This window comes from Typopeltis vanoorti, chromosome 18 (assembly GCF_054136105.1).
Source record: "Typopeltis vanoorti isolate ZY-2024b chromosome 18, IOZ_Tvanoo_1.0, whole genome shotgun sequence".
Taxonomy (NCBI): domain Eukaryota; kingdom Metazoa; phylum Arthropoda; class Arachnida; order Uropygi; family Thelyphonidae; genus Typopeltis; species Typopeltis vanoorti.
The window spans coordinates 98,295,217-98,314,552 of NC_143566.1; the positions used below are offsets into that span (position 1 = coordinate 98,295,217).

The following is a 19,336-nucleotide window of genomic DNA, read 5'->3' on the forward strand; positions in this document are numbered from 1 at the left end:
TCAACCGTGTTGTGAATGGGGAACAAGTTGAACTAACCTGTGGAACAAGTAAAACATTTCAGCTACTTAGGTACGATTTTTACTGAAGATGGTAAATTAAATATGGAAATAGACAACAGAATCAACAAAGCTGGTATGGTAGGCAGTAAATTGAATAAATTCATATGGAATAAGAGAGAAATTAGTCGGAACACTAAATTAGCTGTATACAAGACAGTGTTCAAACCAGTTTTAACTTATGGATCTGAGAGCTGGGTCAGAAGTAAAACACTTGACCAAAGACTAGAGACCACAGATATGAGAGTCCTGAGAAAGATTAGAGGCATGAACAGATGGCATCAATGGCAATATCATATTAAAAACGAGGATATTAGGAAAGAACTTGACATTGTCAGCATCCAGGAATGCATTAGCAGAGCTAACCTGAGATGGTATGGTCACTTAAACAGAATGGGCGATGAAAGATTAGCAAAACAAGTGTTCAACGCCAGGTTGGCAGGAAAACGACCCAGAGGAAGACCAAGATATAGGTGGATTGATACGGTACAAAGTGCCTTAGACGATAGAAATATAAGATCTGATAATGTTGGTGTCTTGACAAGTAACAGACTGATTTGGAGGAAAATTGTAGATAGGAAGTTAGTAATGATGTAAATTTTTCATGTAGTACTATCCATATCCTGTACACTCCTTGAGGATACATGTCAGGAATTTGATTATAATGATGCTCCTCCATTAAATCTGTGAAGTGGAACAATTGCTTTTTTCTTTTCTTTTTTTCGGTGACATTCTTCAAGTATCACTGTACTCCAGAAAGTAGCATTCTCTTTACAGCTTTGGCTATTTCCATTGAAACAGCCAAAGTTATCATTTTAAGGAAAATGAAAACATAGATAAGTCATTAGCTTTATATAATTTTGTTGCATTTTCTAATTCCATTGAATAGCATTCTATCTTCATTGAATATTCTCAACAATTATTACTTGATAATTAACAAAAAAAAAAAAAAAGTGTCTACCTTAAATTCCCATACTACACTCCATCACAAGGATGTGGGAATTTGAGGTAGACACTTTTTTTTTTTTTTTTTGTTAATTATCAAGTAATAATTGTTGAGAATATTCAATGGAGATATGCCTGCAAGTCTTTCATCCATGTTCCATAACTCCTTCCCAACTCAAACACATAGGGTAATCAGGAAGTCGTGCACTATGATGTGATTAGATATCCAATGTGTCGTAGTATATTGGTAGAATTATGCTAGAAGAAACTGATCAGGCTAGGGATCTTGAAGTGTTAGTAGACAGGAAGTTGAAGTTAGGGTCATATAGCAAAAATTGCAAATACAACTCAAGTTAATTGCAATGCTGAAATGAACCTTGACATGTAAAGATAAGGAAATCATTTTGCCTCTTTACAAGGCCATTGCATGCAGGTCTAGTCTCTTGGTTTCCATTGTGATTCTGATATAGTAGAAAGACTGCAAAAGAGAGTGTTAAAAATGATATCAGGATTGTGGAATGCTGATTATGAAGACAGATTGAGAATTTGTACACCTCAGATACTAGCAAACATGAGAAAGTGCAGCGATATGATAGACTTACAAACTTCTGAAAGAGTCATAAAGGATTTCAGTTGGTGGAATTTTTTATTTTATGGAGGAGTTGGAGAAAGGACAAGAGGACATCCTTGGAAGCTGAGAATGCATGCTGCTAAGGAGGGGGTGAGAGCTAGATCTTTCTCTTATAGAGTGGTGCCCGATTGGAATGGATTGACATGGGATGTTGTGTGTGTTCAGTGTGAATGAATTCAAGAACAAGTATGATACTACATGCTGGTGCATGTAGTATGTGGCCTTCCTTGAGTCCCTGACTCCCTGGAGGTCAATCTTAATAATAATAATAATACCAACTCCCCTCTTTTTGAGTGAGACCAACATATCCCAACTTAATTTTCCTTAGAGTGTCTGACCCAGTCATTCTTCTTTTTGTCATTCCCAAACCATTGAGAACAGTAGACCACTATACAAGTGTGCCAAGACAATGCAAGAAAAAATTTCTCATATGACAAGTGGCATAAAATCAAAACTATAGTCTCACACACAACAAAGATTGCAGAACGAAGCAATTGCAAGAAATCAATAGCATTAGTTGGCCGAGTGGTTAGCTTATCCACTCTCCAGCCAAAAGGCTACAGGTTTGAATCCTGTTGTGGACATGGATGTTTGTGATTGTCTGTGGAAACACTAGTGGTGGTGATGGGCGGTAGATGGCGTTGGTGTAGTTGTGGGTAGTGGAGACAGAAGCTGAAGAGTAGGTGCCCTCCCTCAATGAGCCTTTGGACTCCCTGGAAGTGTCACGTAATAATAATAAATCTAAACTGTGAGTCCTTGCCTGTGAAAGGGCCAAGTGCAGAAAATGGCTTTCTGCCCATTACCCCTCTCTCTCTCACACACACACACCAAGATGGTACTGTTGTAACATCACCCAACACTTCAGATGACCAAGATAAAAATGAGTTCCCCTTTACCAAGAATATCTGAAGTGTATTCCTCCTCTGATCTTTCTTCAGAAAGCCATCAGCTTGAATTGCTTAGATAACAACAAATCTCCTTATCCTATTTATATTTCTCCCTTCTGAATTGTGTTTAAAGCTTGTCCTTCAGAATTAGCACTCATTGTATATTTTCTTTACAATCTTCAGTCTTTCATACTCATTTGGCCTATGTCTTACAGCATAGAATCAAGCTTATGCTGCAAAATCAAAAAATTGATGTGTTAACCATCAACTATCATCCTATACTTTGGACACAAGACATGGAAAGGTTTCATGAAACTCATATGGTCGCTCTGGGCATTTTAACTAAGTCCAGTACAAAGATCTAGTTGGTAGATGATTTACCATCTAATGGTCTGCCATCCATTTTTTACAATTGGATTGCAGTTTGCTTCATGGTCTTTCAATGCATGTCATGATAAATAGCTTCCACTCTCCATAATTCTCTACGAATGCCAGAGAACCTTAGGGCGTCTGTATTCTGCACATGCACACACACAAACCATTCCTCTTTTCATTTGATAGTTTCAAGACTGTTATTAAGGTAAAAATTCTGGTCTTGGTATGTTTTAATTACCTTATCTTGCTTGTTCTCCATTTTTTTCTGGATTTTTTTAAAATCTTTTAAATGTAAGTCTGCATAAATTATTCCTGGAACAAATGCTTTTTATTCAGGTCGCTCTCAAAGACCTGATTATGTTAAAGTTTCTGAGAGACCTGATTAAGGATATTGAAGATATCTGCAATATCCTTAATCTGAACTATTTCATCTGAACTCAGCTTGTTCTTTTCCAAGTTGTTCTTGCACAATTTTTCTCAGCCTCTTTCTGAATATAATTGCATAAATCTTACCTGGAACACTTAGCAGAGAAATTCTGTAATTCTCACATTCAGCTTTATTCCAGTTTTTATATATAGGAACTATAAGAGCTCTACTCCAATCTTCTGGAATTTGACCTTCTTACTAGGCTCTCTGAATTATGCGGTGTAGCTATTGCAAAATTCACATACCTCATATTTGAGCATTTCTGATCTAATATCATCTACTCCAGCTTCCTCTGGACATTTTTTGATTATATTCTTGTTGAAAATTTTCTATCTACTGTTCTTTTACAGCGTGTTTAGTTTAACAGTCTTTCGAAGTAACTATTCTGGACATCTAAAACTGAAGATAAGGATATCCTTATCTTTAGTTTTCATGTCACACTATCATCTCTGATTCCTTTTACAATGCTCTTTCTCCCATTTCTAAGCTCTTTTTTTTTTTTTTTTTTTTCGATAGCCTCCAGAACATTTTGCTACCATTGATATTCATCAAATTCCTGACATGCTCTCCAGAAAGTTTACAGGATATTATGATAGTACTACGTGAATAATTACACCATTACTAACTTCCAGTCAACAATTTCCCTCCAAATTAATCTGTTATCTGCCATGACTTTAATTATCAGATGTTATGTTTGTCTTCTAAAGCACTTTTTAGTGTATCATTCCACCTACATCTTGGTGTTCCTGCCGATCTGGCAAAGAACACTTTTTTTTTTGCTAATCTCTCCTCTCTGATTCTATTTAAGTGACAATATCATCTGAGATTAACTCTGCTGACACATTATGAAATGCTAACAATGGCAAGTTCTTTCCTAATTCCTCATTTTTAATACATTAATGCCATGTGTTCACTCCACTAATCTTTCTCAGAATTCTCCTATCTGTGGTGTTCCATCTTTGATCAAGTGTTTTATTTCTAACCCAGCTCTCAGATCCATAAGTTAAAATAAATTTGTTTGAACACTGTCTTGTATACAGCTAATTTAATGCTTTCACTAATTTATTTTTTCTATATAAATTTATTCAGCTGACTTCCTACCATTCCAGCTTTACTTACTGTTTTGTTTACTTTCATATTTAAATTGCAAATCTTCACTAAAATTATGCCTAAATAGCTGAAATGTTTTTACTTGTTCTATAGTTCATGATTCAGAATACAGTTGATGTTTTCAGTGTTTCTGCCTATTTTCTGTCTTTGTTTTTTTTTATTGCTGATTTCCATACCAAATTTATTACAACAGTTATTCAATTTAGTCAGTGAGTCTTGTACACTTGAACTGGATTTATTCAGAAATATAACATGATCTGTATAAAGTAAATGGCTAAGATTAACATCGCAAATTTTGATTTAGGGATTTAATACCACTTTCCTTCATAACGTGATATAGATAATGAATAACTGTGGTAATAATGTGCACCATTGTCACTTGAATTAACATCAAACTATCTTTCTGTACCTCCTTCAAATCTAACTGCTGACTTACATCTTAAATAAAGGCTGTATATTGTCAATATAATGTCTCATGTACAACATATAACTGTAGGATTTAAAGAGCTTTCCTATTGGTATCTTGTCATAGGCCCTTTCCACTGAATCTCCAATGTTTGGTTCTTGTTTTCAAAATCTCTCATTTTTTTTTTTTTTTTTTTGAATGATCGTGTATTTGAGTCTATAGTTCACCTCTGAAAGCTGGTCAACTTTGAATTTTTGTGTTATAACTTTCTTACACACTCTTCTTTTCAATATGAAATTCTGTTTTATTCTGCTCAGAACTAAATAGTGATTACTTACTGTTTCAAATCCTCTGTGTACTCTTGTGCCCTGAACCATTGGGAAAACATCGCTATGAACTATAACATGATCTATGATACTTTACTTATTTCTTGCACTTTTCCCCATGTGAATTTGTGCACATTTTTATATCGGAACATGGTGTTAGTAATAACTAGTCCATGTCCTGAACAGAAATCCAGCAAGCATTTACCATTATTATTAGTTTTGCTATTTTCTCCAAATTTTCCTAAAATATTTCTGTATGTCATAATCACAGCAGAGTAGGAAGTGATTATGAGGGTGGTTTGAAAAGTTCTTGACCTCGACCAAGGATGGCAACACTATCTGCAAGATTATTTTTTTCTAATTTGGTACCTCTGTCATAAGCATCCATGTGAAATTGCAAGTCATCCTATCAAGTAGTTTGTTTTATACAGCTGTCAGAAGCACAAGTGTTGTCTATATCCCTTGCAATGGATAAAATTGAGTATTGTGCGGTTATAAAATTCTTTGTAAAAGAAGGTGTAATGCCAAACAAAATTCATTCGAAGTTCATAAAAATTTATGGGCACTCTTCTTCTTCGTTTTCGATAATTAAGAAATGGGCTGTCGATTTAAACGTGGCCGTACCAGTCTTGAAGATGATCCCCTTGAAGGACATCCAAAAAGTGTAACAACACCAGAAATCATTGATCAAGTGCATGATATGGTATTGGATGACTGGCGAGTCAAAGTACATGAAATTACTGACTATAGGCATTTCAAAAGAACATGTGGGATATATTTTGCATGAAGAATTGTAAATGAAAAAGCTTTGTGCAAGATGGGTGCCGCGCTTGCTCACAGTACATCAAAAACGCACTCGCATGAAACTCTCTGAACAATGCTTGGAGCGTTTTAATAAGAATAAAACTGATTTTGTGCATTGATTTATTACTATGGATGAGACTTGGATTCACCATTACATACCAGAATCCAAATAGCAGTCAAAACAGTGGACAGAACACGGTTGTTTAAGCCCAAAGAAGAAAAAGCGGTTCCATCAACAGGAAAGGTCATAGCATCAGTGTTTGGGGATGCTAAAGGCATTTTGTTTATTAATTATCTTGAAAAGGGTAAAATAATAACCAGGGAATATTATTCCGATCTTTTAACCAGACTAGACGAAAAAAAAGAAAAGACCCAGTTTGTAGAAGAAAAAAACATCTTTCATCAGGACAATGCACCAGCCCACAAAGGTGTTTTGGCAATGGGAAAATTAAGGGATCTGCGCTATGAATTGTTGGAACATCCACCCTATTCCACAGGTTTGGCTCCCTCTGACTTCTATCTCTTCCCAAAACTAAAACTCTTTCTCACTGGTCAGAGTTTTTCTTCGAATCAAGAGGTGATTGCATCTGTAGAGGGGTATTTTGTAGATCTTACCAAGAACCATTACAGGGATGGGATAATGGTGCTGGAGCATAGCTGGAATAAATGTATTAGTCTTAAGGGAGATTATGTTGAAAAATAAAAATAATTTTGAAATTATAAATTTGTTTTTTTCATTGTTAGGCTGAGAACTTTTCAGACCATCCTTATATGTCTTATAATCACTTCCTACTCTGCTGTTTAGATCTCCAACAATAACCAACATTTCCTTTTTCATTATGTCAACTGCCTTCTTTAATGTCTCAAAAAATTCCTCGATTTCTTCCTCAGATGAGTCTCCTTGTGGACCATAAGCACAAATAAGTGTTATTGTCCAGTTCCCCATTCAGAAGATCATTCTCATATTTAAAGTTGAAATTATTACCCTACTTGCCATAGTCTTGTGCTTTTCTCCAAATTTTTTCAAAATATTTCTATGTGCCTGGTAGGTTTTATTTCCTACTCTGCTGTTTAAATCTCTAACAATGACCACTTTTGCCAATGTCAGCTGCTTGCTGTAATGACTCAAAAAATTCTTCCACTTCCTTAAGAGAACCTTTTATGGAACCATAGATATAAGTTTCATTGTCCATTTCTCCATTTCAAAATGTACCCATATAACTCTACTTAAAACTGCCTTCAAATCTAGAAATTTATCTTCATTTTTATATAAATTATTCATCCCATATTAATAATTATAGAAATGTCAACAGAATAATCTTCATGTTTGGTAGGAAATAGAACAAAGGGAGTCGACAGGAAGTCATACACTGATCACAGAACACAAAGAATTGGTAAGAACAAAACATAAACAACACAAAATATCAAAATGAAAAAGTACAAATTAGGCAATAATGGAAGAAATAAGAAAAAACTAGAATAGTATGAAATTTTAAAACTGAAAATTCAGAATTAATGTTTACATTTTGATTGTCACACTTACACAAATCTTTATAATGAATTAAATATGTGCATTCTGCACAAGTAAAATCAAAAAATCTAAATCAGTATAGTTTTTTTTTAACTTAAGGATAAAGAATCTATTAAGCATATAATAACCTGTATCCACACAAACATCATGACTTTGAATTAAAAGAATAATTTGCCATATTTCATTAATTTACATACATTCTGAGAGAGAGTGCAGTGACAGTTTATACCAGCTGTCCATCATTAAATCTCTGTCTAGTTAGGAAGCTGACTTGTTAACACCAGCTGAGCTAATCACTTTTCCCTTCCCCTTAAACTGAAGATGCAGAAGCTGATTAATGTTGACTAATGATCATCACTTGTGGCTTCTTCTTTGTAATTGTAGGTTACCAATTACAAAGTTGACTAGCTGCTGAAGTTTTTAGGTTATTATTGATTTTAGTAATACAGACTGCACATATTTAGTTTTTAGATATTAATTTAAGCTAACATAACATTTCAAAATTTAATTGCAAAATCTGCATTTTTGTTGTTAGAATTTAATACTCTTCTAGTTCTTTCTTTATATGTCTCCCATTATTGTTTGCACTCTATCATGTTCCTGTCAATCGTTCATGTTTTGCTATCAATGTACAAATCCTCCACATCTTCCTTAGGAGATCCCTCTATGAGTCCATAGGCATAAATAATTTTCATTATCCATTTCCCCATTGTGAAATGTGTACATATAACTCTACTTGAAACTTCCTTCCAATCAAGAAGTTTGTCTTCGTGTTTGGTGTCGAACTACTCGTTCCTTTCCTCAATCATTATTACCTGAATATAACATTCTATACTTATTATTTAGTAATATCTCACCTGTTTATATGTTTGTCTCAGTGATGCCAATTATGTGCATGTGGTACTTTTCCAATTTGTCTGCAAGTTCAATTTCCTTTCCATTAATACTCCTTATATTGACAATTCCTATCTTCAGTTCTTTTGACTGGGTTTATTCTTCTTCTTATAGATGTTAAATTGGAGCTTGTTCCAGAAGTTGGTGCTTGTCCTGGTTCCCTGATGCTTAGAAAGACCAAGGTTTCAATTAGATCTAGGAATCAAAGATTCTTTATAAACATAATTATAACTGGAAGTGAATTATCTGGTCTCACTTCCAGCTTACAAGATTTTTTCTCCTAGAAACTTGTATTTTTCATTCTTGAATATAAGTAAACCAACACTAAGAACATATGCATAAGAGACAACTATTACTCTTTTTTTTAGCATGCTGGTGAATTACCTTATTCTTAAGTAACAATGTAGAATAACACTATTAACTATAGCTGTATAAAAAGGAAAGTAACTTAGTTTGAGAGCATTTAATATAGCAGTGCATAGTGTTAAATAATATGTTAATTATTTACTTAGCTTATTTTGTCTTGACTTAACTTTTAACTTTACTCTTTCCAACTACACTAAGTTAGGTCTGTCAACTGCTTTAACATAAACCTCTCAAGGTTAATCCTACCGTGACCAATTTCTATCCCCCCGCTATTAACCAAAATTTGTTCTACGTTTATTTAATGTATGCAGTTACCCACTCTCATACAAATCAGATTAGAAAATTTATTTTATTTTCGACTGCGCCGTCTAATTTGAGTAAATATTGTTTGAAAGTTAGGGTGAGGTGAAACAGGAATTAATCACTAAATATATCCAAATTCTCTATATGCAAGTCGTGACTATTCGTATCTTTTCATGCCCGCAGGTTTGCATTTTTTGGAGATAGTGCATTAGCCAAAGAACAGACTAAGTTGTTACAAAGCAAAAACATTTATTTTAAAACTAGACAAGAAGTACATTACACACGAAATACTGTGAAATTATTTCACTTAACCCTTATACAAGCAGATAATGCAATTTGTATGACAAAAGTCACAATGCACACAATTACTAGATTAACTTGTTAGACATAACTTATGCACATACTCACTCACTGTATAAGCTAGTTGACAGAATCCTCCCCTTAAAGACTGACTTAACAATTGTCTAACCACATAGAATATCATAATAGTACTGCTCCCAATATTATAACTAAGCACACATTCATTATTTAAATACACAAGTTAACAAACAATTTTTCCACAAAACTTGTGGTAGCACCTATTTACAATAGATTTCTTGTAAGCACCTTCACAATTCCGAGATACACTTCCTTAACAAATGCAAAAGTAGTGCCTACTTACATTTTTTACCATAAATAAAGAGTCCAAACAAATTACAGCATACTTCAACAGGATTTTTGCATCTTCTTTTTGGTTAACTTCCTTGCTGCTCGGACATCTCACGCAGTCTCTTGTAGATCCTTTCTCTGTCGGATGTTCGATATGGAATCAATTGTAGTTACTGCTAGGCTTGCGTGTGACTGCTCTCTTTCTGGAGACGAAGATCCTACAGCGCTCGACATGCAGTAAACCCGTGACGGGAGAAGAGCCTCTGCAATGAGAAGGGAGCCCAAACGAAGAAAAGGTGAAAAGCCTCAACGACAGGAAGGCAAAAGCCCCCAACCGGAACAAAAGCCACAATCTCCTTTTATGCAAAATGTCTCTCTGTGTTCTCTATACTGTCTTTTCAGGATTAGCCTTTAGCGATGATGTCATTTCTACTCGTTCGTTCAACTTTGGTTGGTGTTTCATCATCACTAGTCTGGCATAATCCCTACTTACAGCTTTACATACAGTCAATGTATATGCATTTTTACAGTAACATTCTATTTAGTACATTATATTTTAAATATTACTAAATATTGAGAGGAACAAACTGGAAAATTGATTGTGAAAAATTAGCAAAGCAAAATTTTCCCACAAGAGATTTTGCAATAGGTAACAGAGAGTGACTCACCACAGTGTCACATTCTTGTAGTGATAACAATGCCTGAATAGCTTCTTTTGGAAATTGGTTATCTTTTCATCTCGTTCACTTTTATTGGATTGTAGCTAAATATCCTCTTCTGGGTAATGTGTAAAAAAGAACCTTGGATTAACAGTAAGTAATATGCATAATGCAACTTTGTAATAGATACTAATTTAATGTGAAACAAGGTAATGTTTTTCACAATAACCACATACTCAGAGCACAACATAGTTTAATTCTGTTTTTTAACCTGTTAAAAGAACGTTATAAGTTTTGTACAACATGAAATGAAGTTTCACTCAGATCCAGTTATAAATCAAGTGTTTTGTTTTTGAAAAAATTACAAATCTCTATTACTGAAATAGAGAAATAAGGATAGGGAGGAAGAAGGGTAGAAATCCAAAAGGCAAGCTAGTTTCTGCTGTCTAGTCTGTTTCATTTAGTTACACATTAGTGAAATGCTCTTTTACCTTAAAACATGTGATTATTGATTTTTTTTTCCTGTTTCTTTTATGGGAGCTTGATTAATTAATCAGAATGAATAAATGGAATGTGATCATTTACTAATTGAAATGCAAAGGTGACACTAATAAATTGGTACAAACTTCAGAGTATATTATTAAGGAATGGTTATGTAAAATTTGATACATTTTTGTAGTAAGTAAGTAAATATTCACAAAATAAACTTTCTACACATATTTTCTTAATATATTCATTTAGGATTCTGAAAGTGAAAAGCCAGAAAGTGATAAGAAAGATGTGTCTTCTGAGATGAAGGTCCTTGCTGGTGATGGTACTATGAGGGATAATGATGAAACTCTGATAGAAACAAAATATTCAGAAGAGGAAAAATTATGCAAAGAACAAAATACTCCTAACCATAATTCTGTTAATGGCACAAAAGATGGCAAAAATAGTGAGTGGATAACACTTGACAATGTAGCTGAAGTGAAAAAGCAAATGAGTTGTTTATCTTTGGATGAAAATCCAGTTTCAGTAGCATGTGTAACAACAGATTTTGCAATGCAGGCAAGTTTTACATTAACTTTTAAAATAAAATATAAAAAGAAATGTAAAATAAATATATATGCATTATATTAAAAAAAAAAAGAAGTAAAAATATACAGAAGAAAAATTTTAATTAGCACCTGAGAACACTTTTGTACATGATTTAGAAAATAAAGTTAGTTAATAATGATCTTAGAAAGGATATGGATCTGCAATACATAAATGAGCTAATGTCTTTAATTTTAACAGAGCAAACTGAATTTTTTTTTAATTAAATTGCCTTTAAACAGTGATCACTCATTTTTTTTTTTTTTTTACCTTCTCTGATCTGATCTTCTTTCTCTTCTGATTAGTACAACTCATCCACTTTTCTTCTTCTTGGAGATTCTATAGTTTTCTTATAGGATATTGAAAGTCAACAGGCATGATATTAAATTTCGGACCATTAATCAGCTAGTAATGTACTATATATCAGCTGCTCCTTCTTGTGATATTTTATGGAGGAAATGCCAATTAAGGTATGAAGTAACTATTTATTGTTTCACGATTTAAAAAAAATTCACAAAAACTTACAAAGAATTTTTTTTAATATATCAAAAATGCAACCAAAAAATTATAAAAATAATAATAATACATCCAAAGAAATCTAACAAAACAAAATTCCATGTTAAAAAACATGGAATACAGATTTTACCAACATTCTGGGTCTTAATAATCATCAACAATTACTGCCTACAGACATCCAAACCCCTGATCCATTATTCATCACTGAACTTTCACTGGCATATTCCACAACTGCTTGCCTAAATTTCTTACATTGCATCATTGCATGATATCTTCTGTAAGGTGGATGGGACATGTGCTTTTGTCAGGTCCCATGCAAAAGGTCATCAGACCCAGATTCTCCTTTATATGATTTGCTTTGGCTCAAGATGTCCTTGCTTCATTTGCTGCCTTTACCACTTTCCTAATTCTGATGACTATATACTGACACTTTTTTTTTTTTTATTATCTCTCTCTAAAGTTGATCACACATACAGTCTGATTACCCAAACATTCAAATAGTCTTTCTTAAAGATTTCAACATCAGTAATTCTGTTTGCTACCCTCTTTAATTTAACAGACCAAGCTGGAAGAGAAGCTGAATTGCTTGCAGTCAGTAACAAACTATGTAAGTCATTCACCTTCCTGTCAGAATTCCAGATAATCCTTATCGTCCTCCCAATACCCTCGACTCTTCACTAACCAGCTTGTCCTCCAAACACCATCGATATTAGTTCTCTCGGCAACTCGAATCATAACCTTGTCCATATTTCGTTTTCTGCGGATCATCCATCCTTCATATTCTGTGGCATTACAATCCTGCAAATAAGATGATTAAGATTTCTGTGTCTCTTTTCCATGCTTCATTATTACTGATCCATGCACTTGTCCTGATCTAATGAAATCTTTTCCTAAAAAAAAGTTGATAAAAGTCAGCCATAAAATAATTGCACTGTTGCTCTCACCTCAATACTCTCAAAAATTATGGAGAAGACAACTAGTTTCTTTGCTACTTAGCCATCTATTAGTTAATTAGTGATCAACGAGGATTCTGCCATTCTCTAGCAGACCTCCTTTCTAACCTTACTAACTTTTGGGCAGAGGCCATGGAAAGATTTGGTGAAATTCATAGTGATTCATTCATGAGTGGATTTCCAGCTTTCTCTCTTTCTCTGGTCATTCGTTGCATACCAATCTGGATGGTTCATTTTCATCTGATTTTTCCATCACTGCTGGCGTATCCCAGTGCTCCTTTCACCTGTTTCACCATTAATTTTATTTATTATAATTAGCTTTGCTCTTCACATGTGCTTTTGTCAGGTCCCATGCAAAAGGTCATCAGACCTAGATTCTCCTTTATATGATTTGCTTTGGCTCAAGATGTCCTTGCCTCATTTGCTGCCTTTACCACTTTCCTAATTCTGATGACTATATACTGACACTTTTTTTTTATTATCTCTCTCTAAAGTTGATCACACATACAGTCTGAGGGCAAATAGAGGCTGTCAGGATCAGATCTTCACTTTACGACAAATAGTCGAGAAAGCATGGGAATATAACAAAGATCTGTATTTAAGTTTTGTCGATTTAGAAAAGGCATATAACAAGGTGCCAAGAGAGAAGCTATTCAAAACGCTGCAGCTGTATGGTGTCAATGGGGCATTATATCAAGCAATACTTAGTCTTTATTTGAGTTGTGAGTCAGCAGTTAGAATTGAAGGAAGTACAGGAAGATGGTTTAATGTTAAATCTGGTGTGAGACAAGGATGTACATTATCCCCTCTGTTATTCATTATCTATATGGATCACATTATGAAGGAAAGTGGTATTAAACCTGATATCAAAATTGGAGATGTTAATGTCAGCTCTTTGCTTTATGCGGATGATATTATACTTCTAAATAAATCCGTTACAAGTCTGCAAGATTCTCTGACTAAATTGAATAGCTGTTGTAATAGATATGGTATGAAGGTCAGCAGTAAAAAGACAAAGACAATGAAAATAGGCAGAATCATTGAAAATGTCAACTGTGTTGTGAATGGAGAACCTGCAGAACAAGTAAAACATTTCAGCTACTTAGGTACGATTTTTACTGAAGATGGTAAATTAAATATAGAAATAGACAACAGAATCAGCAAAGCTGGTATGGTGGGAAGTCAATTGAATAAATTCATATGGAATAAGAGAGAAATTAGTCGGAACGCTAAATTAGCTGTATACAAGATAGTGTTCAAACCAGTTTTAACTTATGGATCTGAGAGCTGGGTCAGAAGTAAAACACTTGACCAAAGACTAGAGACTGCAGATACGAGAGTCCTGAGAAAGATTAGAGGCATAAACAGATGGCATCAATGGCAATATCATATTAAAAATGAGGATATTAGGAAAGAACTTGACATTGTCAGCATCCAGGAATGCGTTAGCAGAGCTAATCTCAGGTGGTATGGTCACTTAAATAGAATGGGAGAGGAAAGATTAGCAAAACAAGTGTTCTTTGCCAGGTTGGCAGGAAAACGACCCAGAGGAAGACCAAGATATAGGTGGATTTATACGGTACAAAGTGCCTTAGACGATAGAAATATAAGATCTGATAATGTTGGAGTCTTGACAAGCAACAGACTGATTTGGAGGAAAATTGTAGATAGGAAGTTAGTAATGATGTAAATTTTTCATGTAGTACTGTCATATCCTGTACACCCCTTGAGGGTACATTGCAGGAATTTGATGATGATGATAAAGATTTCAACATCAGTAATTCTGTTTGTTACCTTCTCTAATTTAATAGACCAAGTTGGAAGAGAAGCTGAATTGCTTGCAGTCAGTAACAAACTATGTAAGTCATTCACCTTCCTGTCAGAATTCACAGATAATCCTTATCGTCCTCCCAATACCCCGACTCTAGTTCTTTGCTCTTTTTTTTCCATATTGCTCCAAAACATTTCTGTATGTCTGATTACCATTTCCTGCTCTGCTATTTAGATCTCCAACAAGGACCAACTTTTTCTTCTTTTTTTTGTTGTTAGCTGCCTTCTAGTGCTTTGAAAAATTAAAATTCCTCCCATTCGTCTGTGGGACCATGAGCACAAATCAAAAAATAAGTTTTGTTGTCCAGTTCCCATTGTGATGTTTGTCCACATCATTCTTGATATTGTCTGAATCCAACATCTTAAATTTGTTATTTAGATCATATCATCTTAGTACTTCTTATAGTTCTGTTTTGCTTCTTTTCTGTTGATGTCATGTTTCTTATGTTATGTGGTACTAATTTTGAATTCCGCTGATGGTATTTTTGGAGTTTGTGGAGTCTGCTCAAGTTTCATGGGAACTAGCATGAATTTCTATCACGTTGTATTTTGTTTTAAGCCAATAAGAATGCAGTTTAGTTTACTAAATCCCAAATTGTTAGCCCATCCTCATTTATTTAGTATCTACTAATTGGGTGAACCATGATAGGGTTAGGATTGGACATTAGGTCAGAGGTCAGGTTTGTTTTCACATTTCTTAAAAGTATGTGGAGGTTCTCACAGTTATGCAGCTTTGACCCTTAAGCGACCTCAGTGGTGGACTTTGGTTCACATAATCTGGGTTTCCACATTATCTAATCCTTTGACATGCCAGTGTACTGATATGCGATAATTATATGACTATCATGGGTGCTCATATACAGTAAATTTAAACAATACAATGAATCATTGTGAGGAATAGATAGTGTAAACGGGGGGGGGGGGGGTATATATCTCAATCTATCCTTTTATATCTTCTTTACCTTTCTTTACTTTAGGTATTTCCGCGCCTTCTATAATGTTAGTCTATTCCTTCCTATGTATATATATATTACTTTATGCTATGACTTTTTCTGCTTATTCTAACTGCCTTCTGCACTTTCCTTCTTATTCCGTGAACACCAGAAAATTTATTTGATATGCTGCGTTACTGATGTCCATTTTCTAGTAATAAGAAGTGGTAAGTGCATCCAATAGTCTTCCCTTTATATTCAAATTACCCCTGATTAAATAATATCTGCAGTTGTGGTCTACTATCTATCCTTTCTCTTGGGATCCCGCTAATAGACTCTAATATTTTTTGGAACAGAGCATCGAAAAATTAAATATCAGGCGACACTATTAATGTTTAAACAACACGTTTGTTTACCATAAAACAATTTACACTATTATTCATCAAAGAAAAAATATTGCTTAGTTCTAAATAGCACAATTATGTTAAGATTCCCCTTCAGTTTATGATAATCATGTTGCATATACATCCACTCCTTTCCAATATCAAGTTTCTATTCTAAGCAATTATACTATTAACAAACTGTTGCTCCTTAATTGTTATACACACAAGAATATCATTACACATAAAAGTTCAATCCTTCTGATACTAAGATAATACTCTAGGCAAAATGCACCATTAACAAACAGTTACTTTCTGACTGTTACACACATAATCTGCTATTACTTATTAAACACTTTAAATCCAATTTAAATTAACTTTGCTCAAATTCAGCAGTTTAATCTTAACAGTTCCCTAATAAAGTTCTCCTATAATTCACAAAATTGAAGAAAAAAATCGAACTCGTTTTATGAGTTCGATTTTCTTCGCTGCATATTCTCATTTCCTGACTTCAGATTGGAGTCCTGACCTTTTCCCCCGTATCAGGCTTTTTCTCTCCCTTTTTACGCCACCGATAGATTTACTGACAGCTTCTGTTGGGATGCTGTCCTACTGTCACTCAGCGAAGATTTTCGGCTTGAGGAGTATTTGCGTGCACGTTAAACTAACAGAGCAATTATTTCCTGCTCGAAAATTCCTCTGTTCGGACAATAGCTCCCAGCAAAGGTTTGTCATCAGATTAATGCTTTGCCTGGCAGATCGACATCTGTCATCTTTCTTTCAGACCACTGGCATGACTTCTCCTGAAGTTGCATCCTCGATGGCTTACATCCGACAGATAACCGCTGGGATACCAGTGATGACCTGCGGGTTACCGATGATGACCTATGGATAACCGATACTCGATCTTCCGGACAACTCCTTTTATTCACCTTCTTTCGGATCCCTGCACGAAAACATGGACCCCAAATATTTCAGTACGATCCCTTGTTCTTTCCTTGACACTGACCCTTTCTTTGATCTTCTTCTACACTCCTTTAATCCTATTTGTTTCGGGCAGCAGAAGTGCATCTGAAGTTTGTCGGTCCGTCTGACACTGACCTTGAGTGTTTACAGGGGAATTCACCAACAACTTTCACGTATCCTTATAAGGAGCTGATATACAAAGTTTTCTGGTGGCAGGTATTGCCTTTGTGTATACAATCTAGAATTTTCCTTTTTAGGGCAGTAAGTACAGACAGTCCCTATGGGATTATTTACATTAACAAACTATTTTAACTATATACAGGTTATTCTTATAACATCCTCACAGCGCTTGACTTCTGTAGAAATTGATGTAAGGCTTTCTGGCATTATTAAGCTACATCAAATTTTTACAGTAGTACATGATAAAAAAAAAAATCTATAAAGAAGTTTTAGTAACGCTGACTTTACAAATCCTAATCTAACTCTGTCAGAAATTAGTAATAATTGCTGTCTTATGGTTAATATGACTAACAAATAAATAATATCACCAACAAATCCCCCCCCCCCCAAAAAAAAAAAAAAAAAAGCTTGACCAAAACTCCATAAGCACAATAGTTACATCAAACTATTCACTGTAACAAACTGATCCTGATTGATTCAAGTTCGCTATAATGAATTGACCACAGCCTATATTGATGCTCAATGAAATCTTGAGACTTGTCTATAATAACCAACCCTAACTTTCCTTTTGGGTTCAATATGTGGATTAATGTGTTTGCTATCTGGCCTGACTCAGAAGTATTTCTGTCTACCTTTTTAAACCAAAATCAATACTATCACTCATGCATCAACTTCACCATGGGAAAAGAAAAGGATGGAAAATTTGCCTTTATTTAACTTTATTTAATGTTATTTAATTTGCCTTCCTTTCTCATACCCCTTCTGGATTACTTGCTACATCTGTTTAATCATCCATTTTTAAAAAATAGGCACCTTCAAATCTTTGTTCAACAGAGCACATATTGCACATATTATACTCAATTCCTGAGTATTGGATTATGCTCAATTCTTGAGCATAATTCAATGTATCTTATTACAGAATGGTTTCACCACAAGGAAGTATAAACACATCCTGAACACGTAAAAGCCCATCCCCAAGAACTCTGAACCTATTTGGTGAGTCCCTTACATTGCAAGCATCTCTGCTTGCTGAAATCCTGAAAAGATACAGTTTAGTTCCTACATTTTTTTCCTATCAACAAAATGTCCTCTTGGTTACCATCCATGTAAGATTAGCAGCTTCCTCTCTCTCCATCCCTCATGTTTACCAGATAATAATAATAATATTTTGCTGATGATGCAGAACTGGGGTGGGGGGGTCAGGTAATAAAGATGATATGGAGATCCTGCAAGATGATTTGAATAAATTGGCAGCATGGGCAAAGAATAATGGTTAATAATTTAATAGACCAAAATGTAAGGAGATTGTGCACTTTGGGTTGAAAAGATTATACTCTGTATATTATACTGATGCCATTAGATTACAGTGAATTAACGAGGCTAGGGATTTAGAGGTGGTAGCGAACAGAAAGTTAAAGAAGTATAAAGGGTATGTTGCAAAAGTTGGCAAAAAAAAGCTCAAAGAATTGCTTGTATGTTGAAGAACACATCGGCAAAAGTAACCAGGATAGTGATAGGTCCCTAGAAAATATTCCCTGTGAGGATAGATTGAAGTTGTGTGAGTTCCAAAGTTTAGTGAACATGTAGAAAAGAAGGGACATGATAAGAAACTATGTTACTAAAAGGGTTCTCTAAATTTTTTCATTACATGACAAGTAGGAAGAGAAATAAGGATGGTTATTAAGGGTGTGAGGACTATTTTTTGCTTGTAGAGTAATGAATGACTGGGATGAATTATCAGTGTTAGTTTTGAGTGCTGTGATAGTGAATAAGTTTAAGAAGAGACATTATAGATATTATGTGAATAAGTTAGCGTGGACCTCCTGCAACGAGTCTTCCCAATCATGGAGATACCAATAATAATAATAAAAAGAACTACCGCTTCACTGGACAAAGTTATTACACCTTGATTTCCATACCTTATTAAAAAAACAATCAGAATAGTGTTGACAGACATAATCCACTCACCTCATGGCCTTAGTTTCTTCATCCATAAATCCAAAACAACCAACCACTCGTCCTGAAGAATAGAAAAAAACAGTCAGAGAACATGCAAAATATACAGGGTTAGCCTAAAAGAAATAGACAGTTTAAACGCTTTATAAATTGAAATTTGTTTGTTACATCAGAAAG

The 19,336-nt window shown here is 34.5% G+C and overlaps 1 protein-coding gene across 2 annotated transcripts in view; it reads left to right on the top strand.

Moving 5' to 3' along the window:
- The window catches only part of LOC150096978 (RNA-binding protein NOB1), a 90,054-nt gene that overhangs the window by 58,945 nt on the left and 11,773 nt on the right, over positions 1–19,336 (top strand). For both annotated transcript variants that reach the window (XM_090407876.1, XM_090407877.1), the window contains one exon: positions 11,111–11,419. In XM_090407876.1, the coding sequence (XP_090264002.1) occupies positions 11,111–11,419 (309 nt within the window). The remainder of the gene's footprint in view (positions 1–11,110; positions 11,420–19,336) is intronic.